The following is a 14,558-nucleotide window of genomic DNA, read 5'->3' as shown; positions in this document are numbered from 1 at the left end:
CCTGGGCCCTCCGGGCTGGGTACCTTCCAACTGTCCTCTCCCCTTCGACCCTGCTAAGAGGGCCCCATGTGGGGCCTGTCTGTTGAAATAGGAGAACTTCCTTCTCAAAAACCTGTCCTGTTTACATCTGAGGCCACTTGGTGTGTTGTGTACCGACATCCAGACCCCTGAAGTGGTGGGTGTGACTCCAAGCTCCTCTCATTACCTGCCCTTGTCACACTTATGTGAATTCCGTGGAAGGTTTTGACTCATCATGAGCAGCTGGATGCTCCGGTAGAATCTCACCAACCATTGTGATATTTGCCAACTCCATCCTGCCCTTACATGCTTCTCTGCTTTTCCACCCCCTCTGCCTGGAATAGCATTCTCCTTATCTTCTGAGAAAGCTTCTACTCATCCTTCAAGACCCAGGGAAGCAGCATACCTGCCTCAATCAGCATATACCCCATATTGCATCATAATTATTTGTTTTTACTGTTGTCTTCACTAGACTGCCTGGTCCATGGGGGCGGGGACTAGGTCTGATTTATCAATATCTCCCTAGTACGCAGCATTACAGGGTTCAGGGAATGTTGGTGGAATGGACCTACCCATTATTCACAAGTATTTACTCATAAATTTCTGAGTGCCAGGCACTCTGCTAGGCACTGGGCATATAGGGGTGAACAAGGCAGACAGGGTCCCCCTGCCTCCATGGGGAAGTAAGCAAGGCCAGTTAGCAAGGAAGAAAGTATATGGACTAGATACTTTAGAATTGCTGTGCTTCAAAGGGCTGCTGTAGATGGAGGTGTGCAAGGAAGGCCTCTCTCAGAAGACACATGGGAGCTGAAACCTGGAAGATGAGGAGAAACCAGCCATGCAGAGAGCTGGGAAAGCACGCTCAGGGCTGAGGGGATGGCAAGTGGAAAGTTGCAGAGTAGAAGGTCTTGGAGTGTTGGGGGGAAGACAGGAGACCAATGCTGCTAGAACATGAGCAATGGGGAGAGCAACATGGAGTTGGCCTCGCCAGATCCTACACTGCCTCTTTAGAGGTCACAGTGAGCGAGCAGTTTGGATTTTTTTCAGGAGTAGGGGAAAGTCCTCAGAGGGAATTATTTCAGACTTTCAATGTCTCTGAACAGGTGGGAATGTGCCGATTATTGCCCTGCTTCTGCTTCACCCCACTTTCCTGCTACCTCTCCTTTCTCCCCCACTCCTGCCCCGCCCCCAAGCTTGCTTCCAATTAGGCCCTGAGATCTGCACATGGGCGTTTGGGGTCCCCAGCTGTCTGGCTGCTCCTCTCAGCAGGGGCAGCTCTGTTCCTTGTGCAGCCTTGCCTGGCTCCTGCCACAGCCCTGAGGTGCCGACGAGGCTCCCACCCCCTCCACAAGCTCCCATTCTCATTCCCGAGTTGATTGTGCAATGGTTCTTGGCCTGCTGAAGCCCAGTGCCTGTTCCCAAACCCTCCTTGGCCTTTGCGCCTATGAATCACCGCCTTCCCCCTCCACACACATCGTTGCTTATCTCTCTTTGCCATGCCCAGGGGAACCAGCCTCTTGGACTTACCTGGGTTCTCCCTCCCGGAGCCTACCCTATTGAGTTTAAAGTCTCTCCTCCAGTGAGCTGTCCTGGCACAAATACATCCTGAGATTATTGCCTCACTTCAAAAACAAAAAGAAAAACAGCTAGCTTATGTTGAGCACTTACTATCTGTAAGGGAATGTACTAAGTATTTTCTATGAAATATTAATTCCTCATTTAATCATGACGTCAACATGGTGAATCAAGTGCTGGTATTATCCCCATTTTACAGATGAGGATACTGAGGCTCAGAGATCACGTAGTAAATGGCAGAGCAGTGTTTGAACCCAGACTATTTGAACTGCTACTGCCTGGTACAGTCCCCTGTGGTTCTTTGTAGTCCTAAAATCTTTATCCACACCATCTCCAAAGCCACTTCTCTATGGCTGCTCACTTTGCTTTCTTCTCTTTGAAAGTCCAACTCCACAGGGAACATGGGCCGAGACCCTCAGGACCCCCTGTTTCCTGATCCATGCCATCCTGGGGTAGAGGAGCCAGGCCTCTGTTCTCCATAGCACTTATGCCCATTGGGTACACGCGGGGCTTTTGCTGAAGGAGAAAACAACAGTTCCTGCCTCCAGTTTATGGATGTGAACTAGAGATTGCAAATACTGTTGTCAGTCTCTCCCTGCCAGCCAGGGAGCAGGTGGGAAGCAAGAAAAATGAGAAGAGGCTGCAGGAAGACAGTTTAGCTGAAAGACCTTTTGTAGAGGCAGGGTTGTCCAGAGATGGCACCAACCGCCATCTTCCCCCTTAGACGGGAGACTCAGCACGGGGGGAGTGGCTGCACTGTGTGTCCTTGGAGACGCCCTTCAGGCCTGAGGAGGTGGGATGCTGCACCTTGCATGGTGTTGCGTAGAGTAGAACTCACACGGTAAGAGGAAGGGCTCCAAGTTCCTGGGACAGAACTCTCCCCACGACAGCGTGCCTGCAGCTTTCCGAGGCCCTTTGGACCATCCGAGAAGTGAAAGTGGTCGTGGGGGTCTCAGCCCGGGTCACACCTACCCAACGAAAGTATTGCAGGTGCAGGAGGATGCAGCCGGGAGACAGCTGCGTGCCTGCTGAGACCATCGCAACCCCCGCTGCAGGGCACATCCTCTGTCCCTGACTCGCAGAGGCGCTTCCCCCGTGCTGGAGGCAGCTTCTGGAACCTGGGACTCTAACGGTGGCTCTTCATTTCAGGAGTGAGCTGGATCGCATGCTAAAGGTTCGTGGAGACGGCGCGCTCGTGCCAGGAGGGCAAGGCTCGAGAGATGACAGAATCGGGGGCTCGCCCGCCAGGATCCTGTGGGAGTGTGCTGCGCCACGATGAAGGAGGGCTGCCGGGCTTGCACACAGCACGTGGACCTCTCTCTGACTTTTCCTTTGTTCTGTGCTTGCATTTTCAGTAGGAGAAGGAGGAGACCGAGGGGAAAGAGTCATGGCTTCGGATGCCAGTCACGCTCTGGAAGCTGCTCTGGAGCAAATGGACGGGATCATCGCAGGTACGGGCAGGGAGCCCTCACCACTCACGGCTTGCCCTCCACACTTGAGGAACCCTTTTCCCTCCTGACCTTTCTTTCTGGCACAGCGAGAAGCCCCTCGGTAGATGTATTGTCTTTCACTGTGCGTGCCATCTCTTTGTGTAGGAGTTCAGACTCGTAGGATTCTTTGATACATGGTGTGAGGTTAGGGCTGCCGAGACGGTGTGGGCGCACCGCACGGTGGCAGGTCTCCGATTGCGGCACGGCGTGGGTCCTGGCTCGGAGGCAGTTTGGCTGCAATAAGATCACTTTTACTGAAAATTGGCCAGAGCACATCATGGCTCATCATAGTCGAGCCGAAAGGAAACTCCAAGCCTGGCGACTTTGCCACCGTAATGCCCATGTCAGCTCCCTTCCCCAGCTGGTCTCCAGTGTGTTTGGGAATCCGGAGGCAGTTTGGTATCGATTCACCTCATTGCCTAAAGATTGTTCTTGGGGCACCTGGGTGGCTCAGTCGGTTAAGCATCTGACTCTTTTTCTTTTTTTTTTTAAAGATTTTATTTATTTGGGAGAAAGTGAGAGCGTGAGCAGGGGGGAGGGGGAGAGGGAGAGGGAGAAGCAGACTCCCCTCTGAACAGGGAGCCTGACATGGGGCTTTATCCCAGGACACTGGGATCATGACCAGAGATGAAGGCAGATGCTTAACTGACTGAGCCACCCAGGTGCCCTGGCATCTGACTCTTGATTTTGGCTCAGGTCATGATCTCAGGGTTCTGGGATCGATCCAGCCCCACGTCAAGCTCCATGCTCAGCAGGGAGTCTGCCTGAGGATTCTCTCTCTCCCTCTCTCTCTGCCCATCCTGCTCGTACTCTCTCTCTCTCTCTCTCAAATAAATAAATAAATCTTAAAAAAAGAGAGAGAGAATGTTCTTTATGTTCTTTATGCCATATTGTATGTTACGTATATAACTGACTTATTCATATTCGCCAGTTAGGAATATTCCCTAGAAAAGATCCAGCAAAACTGGTTAATTGGAAAAGGCTGCCAGTGGGCTGTTTGGGCTAATTAACTCTGCGACAGGGGGAACCCACGCCCGTATTGATTAGAATAAACCTGTCATTGCAAATCTTTCCCGAAGATCCCAGGTCCTCTTTCTGTCCTGACCTGATAACAAGTCCGTGACCTTATTTGCCATGCCGGGCATGCTTCTTTGGGGCTTTGCTCCTCGTCGTGTGGAGCTTCAGCTGGAGGAGGCCGGGGAGGGGGGTTTGGGCTGAGTGTGGCTAAAGCCCAGGATGTGCGTGGGTACCTGATACTGCCCCATTGCCCCTTGCCAGGCATTTGCTGCTTCTTCCACCCTGCAGAGAGAATCGGACTCACGGAGGGTTCTGGGTGTTGGTGCCTGGGGTGGGGGTGGGGTTGTGGGTTGAAGAGTCTTCATGTTCTTGGTGACGCTGTAACATGTTCTAGCTGTCATCTGTCAGGCTCTTAGTTTCTCAGTGAACAGAAGGGCTCTTGAGAGCCCTGACTAATGCTTTCCAGAGGCTCCATAGATTGGGATGTCCTGTCTAGGTTAGGGCCTCCGAAGCCCCACCAAGAGGAAACAGTCAAGAGCGCGGATTTCCTAGCCGTACTTCATAGAGTCAAACCTGGAAGCTGCCAGGGGCTCATGTGAATTGAGATCGGAGCCACAGGGTCAGACCCTCACACCTTAGAGCTCTTGGATGGCTGTGAGGGATGAATGGACACCTCCTAAAGAAGGCAGCTGGTATGGGGTCATTCCTCTCCCTGCCTCCCAATTTCTCCACATTGGCATTCCGAAAATGATGAGGCCTCTGGCAACATGCCCTGTCTCAGAGAGCTGTATGTGACCCTTGGGGCTTTGCCTTAATACAGGATCTGCAGGTGAGGATCTGGGATGGACAAGGAGGAAAGGCCCTTGGCATGGGTTGTGCAGAACCCAGGAGGCCCATCCTTCTGCCTTCCTAGCACAAAGTTCTCCCTCCTTCTTCCCTTTCCTTCATCCTCCACCTTGGCTGATTCCTCCTAGGAGGGCTCCTCGGGCTGCTGTGCCTGGAACAGGTGTGAGAGCTTGTAGAGAGGCGATTCTAAGACATCCCAAGGCACTCTTTGCAGATTGGTCAGGAGGAACCCCTGCAGCCAGGCTGCTTGGCTCAAATCCTAGCTCTACAACAAGCTATTTACCTGACCCAGGCCTCAGTTTCCTCATACTCAGAATGGGAATAATAATAGTACCCACCTTAGAGGGTTGCTATGTTTACATACATAAGGTGCCAAGAACAGTCCTAAGGACTATAAAATGTTAGCTTTCAGTAAATTAATGAGGGATAAAAAATCTTTATTATGTTACATCTTCTCTAGGGACACAGTAGAGTTCTTACTTATTCAGGACCTCATCTCACCCATTTGAGTTTTGTGTCTTTCATTGAATAAGGCTTGTGCGTGCCTTGCTAGACTCGCCTGGGGTCTGCAAGATTCATGCATAGTCTTCTGAGTAGTCTCTGCCCTGTTCCTGGCCCTCTCCAGGCTGTCTTCCACAGAGCAGTAGAACGATCCTTGAAACGTACATCAAATCACAGCATTCCTCTCTCCAAAGCTCGTCAGGGGCTGCCCATCTCAGGATTAAATCTGAAGTCCTCAACGGAGCCAGCACTTCTAGACGTGATCTGGCCTTTGGCCGCCTTTATGGCCACACCTCCTACCACTTTCCTTCTGGCTTAACCTTGCTTTAGCCTGCACGCTAGCTGTCTCAGGACCTTTGTGCTTGCTGCCCCCTTTGCTGGAATGCTGTCCTCCAGATACCCTCCGGTCTGATCTCTGCCACAATGTTGCCACATCAGAGAGGTCTTCTCTGATCCTCTCTAATTAGCATCACCCCCTCCTATCACTCTCTCCTGATAATCCTGTTTATATTTCTTCACAGCACTGATCACCACCTGACCTATTACATTCACATTTGTCTCTTTGTGTGTCGACGGCTTCCTGAACCAAATTGTAAGTTCCCTGAGGACTGAGGCTTTGCTGCTCCGTCTCCAGCACCTCAGTTGGTCTGAGCACATGTTAGGTGTTTAATAAGTCCTTGTCACATACACCTTTCATTTACTTTTGTGAATAGGAGCCGGTTGTTTGTTTCTATACGTACCTTCTTCTCTGTGCACTGAACTTCATTTATTGTTTTCTCTGGTGCCTTTCACTGATTCTTTTGGGCCCACAAATCACTCATTTTTTTTGAAGATTCTGTGATTGGCATGTCCTGTGAACCATCTCTCAAGTACTAATTGTCTCACACAGACATTGGACAGGAGCTATTTGGCAGATGATTGAACATTGAGGTAATTAGTGAGTGTCTGGAGGGTATGCGTTCTACATCTTGTGATGACAAGAATGATAATTATTTTTTTTTAATTTTTAAAAAAGATTTCATTTATTTATTTGAGAGAGAGAGCATGAGCAGGGGGTAGGGGTAGAGGGAGAAGCAGACTCCCCGCTGAGCAGGGAGCCCAAGGTGGGACTCGATCCCGGGACGCTGGGATCATGACCAGAGGTGAAGGCAGATGCTTAACCGACTGAGCCACTCAGGCGTCCCAAGAATGATAATTATTGAATGTCTTCGTGCAGGATACTCTTCTGCAAGATTATTAATACCCTCCTCATATTCAAGGTGGTTGGGCCAAACTGGACCAAAGAGCTTAAGAGCTTTTCTGGTTGTTAATGTGGACTAGGGAGTTAGACTTTTGGGGTTTGAATCCCAGCTCCATCACTTAGGACTGGCTGTGGGATCTTTAGACAAACTGTTTAATCCCTATCTGAGCTCAGTTTCCTCATATATAAAATAGTGGTATTAGTACCTATCTCATATTATTGGGGGGATTAAGTTAATGCAAATAAGGCACATAGGAAGTGCTCAGTTGGGATAAGTTACTTTGTTGAGATTAGTACTGACATTATGATTTTTACCACCCAAGGTCACGGATTTTGAGTCCAGGGCCATCTGAGCCTCTTCCGGGCTGCTTTTATGCCTGCATCGGTTTTATGATGATGTGTAATAGAGCCCCGGGGGCTCCGTGGGGCCGTCTGTAGAGAAGAGTTAACTGGGAGCGGGGTCAAGTTCTGTTCTTGCTCCCAGTCCCCTAGCCAGAGTGTCTCTGCTCTCGTCTCTCTTACACATCAGACTTCCGAGTGAGGGTTCCTTTGCTGCAAGGGTGACGGCCAAGGGAAGGTGTGAAACTTGCATTACCACATCATGATGCCACAAATCCCACAGAAACGACATTGTTATGTGAACATTTAGCTCGTCCTTTCTGCGTTTCTATCTCATAGTAATTTGAGTGACGTCAAGTGATGCCAACAGTACCAAACACGGTTGCTTTTGCATCTGTTGAGGTGCTCGGATGAGTACCCAAGGGCTGTATTCTCTCCTTTTCTGAAGACACAATTACCACTTACTTCAAATGGAAGAAATTTTTATAGGCTTCCTGTGTGCCCCACATAGCAATCATTTATGCAAAAACAACACGGATTCCTCCTAAAATGGACACAGTTCATTCAGTAATGATTGTTCATAGTTATAACACTACGGAACAAGGGATTTCCCTTAATTAATTACTCTGTGTACTATGATAGGCTCAGGTTCACTTTCTGAAACTCTTTCCAAAAAGAGCACACTTAGGGCATGGGATATCAGGATTCGTGTAATTAAATCTTTAAGGCAAAAAAAAAAAAAAAAAAGGTGTCATGGTGGTCCTTATCTCTAAGCACCCAGTGGTTCTGGAGGTGTGAGGAAAAGAAATGCCTTGCAAGCAGAAACAGGACTAATAAATGAAACTCCTTATAAGGTTGAATTCTTGAAACCTGAATGGAGTTTCCTGGGTGTGATGGTACTTGATTGGAACCCCAAAATTCTGTGCCAGGAAGTTGGAAAGTGGTGACTTAAAGACCCTAGCCCCTTGTCAAAATGATTTGTTTCTAGTACAAAAGACCACTGTTGTTAGCTTCCAGTACAATGTTAACCTTTGCTCTTGTTCCTGATTAATCCCTGTGATTTGGCCTGCAAATAATACCCTAATTGAATTACACTCTTGACAATTGCAGCTGAACTATATAATGCTGAAGTACATCCCTCTGGGTAACCCAGAGCAACTGCCACATACTCTCATTTTGCATAAGGCTTAATTTGTGGGCTGACAGGTTCAGTGGCTGCCCTGCGAGGCCATTTCTGTAATATACCAGAGAACCCCGTGGTCAGGACACAGAGGACCACGCATTCCTCTTCACCATAGCAGGGGGTCACTCAGGCAGTCCTCTGCAAGCTGTACCCACCAATGAGGACTAGGTAAAAGGAGCCTGTTTTATGACAGTTAAAAAAAGAGGTTGCTCTGGGCCTTTCTGCTAACTCTGATCGTGTCTGGGTGGTTTTTGTTTTGTTTTGTTTTGTTTTGTTTTTTAAGATTTAGATCGGGGGCAGAGAAAGTTCTGGTCAAGACTGAGATTATTCACCTTGACTGTTGAATGACTTCAGCTGTGGCAGTAAAGGCTGTTCAGGAGTCCATGCTCTGAACATGCTCTGTTAACTGGCCTTGTCCGGGCCCTCTCTGAGGTGGGTCAGCACGTAGCAGTCATCAGTAAGGGAGAGGCAGAACCGAAACCTGCCTGTTTCCCATTCAGGATTCAGGTTGAGAGCGCTTGGCTCTGATTCTGACCCAGAGACAGGCCGAGTGGAAGTTTGGAGGTGTCCAGTGGGCTGAGGTATCAAAGACTAATCTTTATGTAAAAAGATCAAAATGGCCCTCGGTGGCAAGCACTGTTCGACAGCCATCATTCTGATTTTTCCTCTTACTGGCAGAACCCTCCTCCACAACTTCAGGGCTGCGTGGCCTCATTTTCTATTCTCTGAGAGAGTTTGAGTAAAACTGGAATTATCAGTTCTTCCTTACATACTTGCTGTAGTTGTAGGTATAGGAACCAACCTACAAAACCAAGTGAAAGATTTTATTTTCTTCATGGTTATAAACAATGGTTCAATTCTCAGTTGAGTTTTGGCAGTTTATACCTATCTAACCGTCTAATTTTACTGAGATCTTTAATTTTGTTTCTTGGGTTTTTTTATAGATTTTATTATATTTATATTATTATGGATTTTATTTATTTATTTGAGAGAGAGAGAGCACACTGGTGCATGTGCAAGTGGGGGCAGGAGCAGAGGGGGAGGGAGAGGAAGAAGGAAAGAATCCGAAGCGGACTCCATGCCCCAGCAGGAGCGCAATAAGGGCTCGGTCTCACAACCCTGAGATCATGACCTGAGCCGAAACCAAGAGTCGGATGCTTAACCCACTGAGCCAACCAGGTGCCCCCAGGTCTTTATAGTTTTGTTAACATAAACATGCTATCATATATATTTTTTAAAGATTTATTTATTTATTTGAGAGAGAGAGCACGCGCATGTGCATGCTGCTGAGTGGGGGTAGGGGCAGAGGGAGCAAGGGAATCTCAAGCAGATTCTATGCTGAGCGCAGAGCCCTCTTGGGGCTTGATCTCAGGACGCTGAGATCATGACCTGAGCTGAAATCAAGAGCTGGTCGCTTAACCTGAGGCACCCAGGCGCCCTATAGCTATCATGTTTTTTAAAGATCTGCTACACTTATGTCTCTGTTTATACTCCTAATACTGCCTAATTGTACTCTCTATTTTTTTAACTTGCCAGAGTTATCTTTTTTCCTTTTTTTTTTTTTGAGAGAGAGAATGTGAGGGGGAGAGAGAGAATCTTAAGCAGGCTCCATGCCCAGTACGGGACCAGCACAGGGCTCAATCTTAAAACTCTTGAGATCATGACCTGAGCCAAAATCAAGAGTTGGACACTTAACCAACTGAGCCACCCAGGTGCCACTTGCCAGAGTTATCTTTTTTATTATTATTTTCAAAGAACTGACTTTTGCCTTTGCTGATCAGTCTCCATTACACATGAGTGGTATGTTTGTGTATATTATTTATTCTGTAAATAGATAAATATGTATATATATTAGTTCAGGTTCTCCAGAGAAACAAAACCAATATTATGTGTGTGTGTGTGTGTGTGTGTGTGTGTGTGTCTGTGTGTAGAGAGAGATTTCTTTTATTTTTTTTTAAGAGTTTATTTATTTATTTGACAGAGAGAGAGTGCACAAGTAGGCAGAGTGGCAGGCAGAGGGAGAAGCAGGCTCCCCACTGAGCAAGGAGCCCGATACGGGACTTGATCCCAGGAGCCTGGGATCATGACCTGAGCCAAAGGCAGATGCTTAACCAACTGAGCCACCCAGGTGTCCCGAGAGAGAGATTTCTGAGAGATTGGTTGATTGATTGATTTTAAAGAATTGGCTTGTGTGATTATGGAAGCTAGCAAGTCCAAAATCAAACAGGACAGGCCAGCAGGCTGGAGATCCAGGGAAGAGCCAATGTTGCAGCTCCAATGGGTAGGCCATCTGCTGGCAGAATTCCTCCTTCTTCCAGGGAGATCAGTCCTTTTCTATTACAGCCTTTCACTGATTTGACGAGGCCCCCCACATTATGGAGAAACAGCTGCGTTAGTCACAATGTAATGATTTCAGTGTTAATTTTGTCTAAAAAATACCTTCACAAAAGCATCTAGAATAACATTTTTTTTTTTTTTAAATCCACCAAGTTTTTTTTTTTTTTTTTTTTTTTAATTTTTGTAGATTTTATTTATTTGAGAGAGACAGAGATAGTGAGATAGAGAGCACAAGTGGGGAGGAGAGGGAGAAGCAGGCTCCCCACAGAGCAGGGAGCCCGATGCGGGACTCGATCCCAGGACCCTGGGATCATGACCTGAGCCGAAGGCAGACGCTTAACCGACTGAGCCACCCAGGCGCCCCTAGAATAACATTTGATCAAATATCCGGGTACTGTGGCCTAGCCAAGTTGACACATAAAATTAACCATTATAGTATCTATAGATAAATATGCATTCTGTAGCTATACTTACTATATATTCATATTTAACTTATTTGAATGTTTTTATCATTTTCTTATTTCCGAACTTAAATGTATCTGTACTCTTTTAAAAACCAAATTAAAAAGCCAATCAGTAATATATATTTTCAACTGCCTGCTAACTTCATTATGTTGTAGTTAAGTGGTCTCTAATATTTATCCTTTGGAATTTATTGATACTTGCTTTATGGCCTTGGCTACAACACTGTCTGTTGTCATTACTGTCCCACGCATGCTTGGAAGGTGTGTGCCTTCTCCCAGTTGTCAGGTGCAATGTTCTCTGTTCAGTACATGCACTTTGTTTAAATCTTTGCTACCATTACTGATTTTTTTTTTTTTTTTGTCTGCTTGATCTTATCACTTTCTTAGAAATGCATATTAAAATTCTACTAAATGGTAGATTTTGTCTCCTTATAATTCTGAATATTTTGCCTTATATTTTGAAGCTGTGTTTTGTATTATATGAATACACGTTTAGAATTAGTACTTCCTGGTAAAGGCTTTCATCATCATATAGTTACACTCTTCATCTCTAGCAATGATTTTTTGTCTTTTTTTTTTTTAAGATTTTATTAATTTATTTGAGAGAGAGAGAGAAAGCATGATAGAGAGAGCACAAGTGGGCAGGGAAGGGCAGAGGCAGAGGGAGAAGCAGGCTCCCCGCTAAGCAGGGTGCCCAATTCGGGACTCAATCCCAGGACCCTGAGATCGGGACCTGAGCCAAATGCAGACGCTTAACCAACTGAGCCACCCAGGCGCCCCAATGCTTCTGGTCTTAAAGAGTGTTTTGTCTCATGTTAATCTGTCTACCCCAACTTCCTTTTGGTTATTATTTTCTTGGTATTATCCTTCTTCCATCCTTTCTCAATCGCAAGCTTTCAATGTGGTTTTGCCGGAGGGATATAGATGCACTCTCACTTTTTAACCAAGTTAACAATATCTGTCTTTTAACTGGCCAGTTTAGTCTGTATACATTTATTTTGACAATTCATCTGATCATTTATCCGCTTACTGTCTGATTTCTACTTGTCTCACACTTTCTGTGCTTCCTTCACCCCCTCTTTTTTTTTTTTCCTATTGTTTTAAAACATTGAATTATTTGTATGTGCTCTTATTCCAGAGGCAAGGCCCAGTGTCCTCCTTTGGGGGTGGGCTTCTCCAGTTGACTGAGGGTAGTGCCCTTTTGTATCCCGGCTCTGTGCAGAGCTCTCCCATCTGACCTCTCCCCGGGCTCAGGCCTAAGCTTCGTCCCCGTCCCCCCTGAGTGGCCTGTGGCCCAGGTGACTGGCCATCGGGGAACTGGCGGTGGTGCACAGGACAAACACCAGCTCAGATGCTCTCTTAACCCTGAGCTTCTGAGCTCTGAAGATTGCCGTCAGTTCAGTTGTGTAAAAAGTGTGTGTACATGGGTTTTTTAATTTTGGGGTGTTCTTGGAGGGCTTTCTCTGTACGGCTAGTCTGCCCCTGCCTGCCCTGTTGATGCTATAACACTGTCCCCTTCCTCCGCCCGCTGTCCCCTTCCTCCGCTCACTATCCACTGTCCCCTTCCTCTGCCCGCTGTCCCCTTCCTCCACTTGCTGTCCCCTTCCTCCGCCCACTGTCCCCTTCCTCCGCCCGCTGTCCCCTTCCTCCACTTGCTGTCCCCTTCCTCCATCCACTGTCACCTTCCTCCGCCCGCTGTCCCCTTCCTCTGCCTGCTGTCCCCTTCCTCCGCTCACTATCCGCTGTCCCCTTCCTCTGCCCGCTGTCCGCTGTCCACTGTCCCCTTCCTCCGCCCGCTGTCCCCTTCCTCTGCCTGCTGTCCCCTTCCTCCACTCACTATCCGCTGTCCCCTTCCTCTGCCCGCTGTCCGCTGTCCGCTGTCCCCTTCCTCCGCCCACTGTCCCCTTCCTCCGTCTTCAGAGCCTGCAGTGGCAGGTTGAGTCCTCAGGTCCTGTCCCTCTGACCCGATCTTCTGCCTCCCTCTTCTTACTTAAGAGCGCCTGTGATTAACAATACAGGAAACTGCCTCATCTCAAAATTCTTCACCTTTATCACATCTGTGATACACGAGGTAACACATTCATAGATTCCATGGTTTAGGACATGGACATCTTTCAGGGAGGGGCGTGTCATCATTCCGTCTACCACAATAATCATTAAATTACATCCCGTTAGTCCCTTCCTTAGTTTTAAACCAGTTAAGGAATAGACAAAGGGGTCAGAAAAAAGAGAAACAGAATAGTGGTTTTACTGATTAGGAAAGTTAGCTGACCCGAAGCCACCATCAGGATCTTGAAAAGCAGACATCCTACACACACACTTACACGGGAAATTGAACTGAATCTCAAACGACAGACCTCCACCTTGTGGAGGCAGAGCTCATCTTAGAAAGCCTCCCCCGAGGACAGTGCTTGCATCCAGGGATGAGCAACTCTCGGGAGAGGCCCTTCCGTCAGCTCTCCCGTCAGAAGACGTGTTCATCCTTTGAGGAAAAGTTGAGTGAGGGGAGGCAGGGACAAGGCCACATATATGGCCTTAGTGGCAGCTGCCCTCCCTTCCCACAGAAATACGGAGACAGGAATAGGTCCCTCTGATAGGAATCTTGGGTCTTGTTGAGACTTCCTGTGTGACCTAGTCTGTGGTCAGTTTGTTTTTTGCTTTTGTTTTTTTTTCAATTTGAATGTATATAGCTGACACACAATGTGACGTCAGTTTCACCCGTATGACATAGTGATTCAAAGGTTTATACATTATGCTTTGTTCACCGCGGGTGCAGCTACCATCTATCCCCATACATCTCTGTTACAGCATCATTGACTATATTCCTTATGCTGTGCCTTTAAATATGCTGGTGACTTACCCATTCATTAAGGGAAGCCTGTATCTCCCCCTCCCCGTCACCCATTTTGCCCACCCCCACACCCGTCCCCCCTGGCAACCATCAGCTGGTTCCTTGTATTTATAGGTCTGATTCTGTTTTTTGTTTGTTTATTCATTTGTGTATGTGTGTGTTTAGATTCCACATATGAGTGAACTCGTATGGTATTTGTCTTTCTCAGTCTGATTTATTTCACTTAGCAGAATACCCTCTAGGTCCATCCGTGTTGTCACAAATGGTGTGATCTCATCTTCTTTATGGCTGCGTGTGATATTAATGTGTCACATTTTCCTTATCCATTCATCTCTCCGTGGACCCTTGGGTTGCTTCCAGATCTTGGCTATTGTAAATAATATTGAAATAAACACAGGGGTGTGTATATCTTTTCTAATTAGTGTTCTTGTTTCTTTGGGTAAATACCCAATGGTGGAATTATTGGATCGTATGGCATTTCTATTTCCAATTTTTGGAGGCAAGGCCATACTGTTTTCCACAGTGACTACAGCAATTTATATTCCCACCAACAGTGTATGAGGGTTCCTTTTTCTCCACATCCTCACCAACACCTGTTACTTCTTGCCTTTTTTTATTTTAGTCCCTCTAATTCGTCTATGGTCAGTTTGGACATAAATGCTTTGCACTTGCTTGAACACAGCGTGCCACGTCTAGC

The 14,558-nt window shown here is 47.2% G+C and overlaps 1 protein-coding gene across 1 annotated transcript in view; it reads left to right on the top strand.

Annotated features, from left to right (window-relative positions):
• The window catches only part of PPFIBP2 (PPFIA binding protein 2), a 144,150-nt gene that overhangs the window by 28,389 nt on the left and 101,203 nt on the right, over positions 1–14,558 (top strand). The window contains exon 2 of the mRNA XM_032427115.1: positions 2,949–3,044. Within this exon, the coding sequence (XP_032283006.1) occupies positions 2,981–3,044 (64 nt within the window). The 5' untranslated portion in view covers positions 2,949–2,980. The remainder of the gene's footprint in view (positions 1–2,948; positions 3,045–14,558) is intronic.

The sequence above is a fragment of the Phoca vitulina genome, unplaced genomic scaffold, assembly GCF_004348235.1.
Source record: "Phoca vitulina isolate PV1807 unplaced genomic scaffold, GSC_HSeal_1.0 scaffold36, whole genome shotgun sequence".
Lineage (NCBI taxonomy): Eukaryota > Metazoa > Chordata > Mammalia > Carnivora > Phocidae > Phoca > Phoca vitulina.
This window is presented reverse-complemented; position numbering and strand designations above follow the sequence as displayed.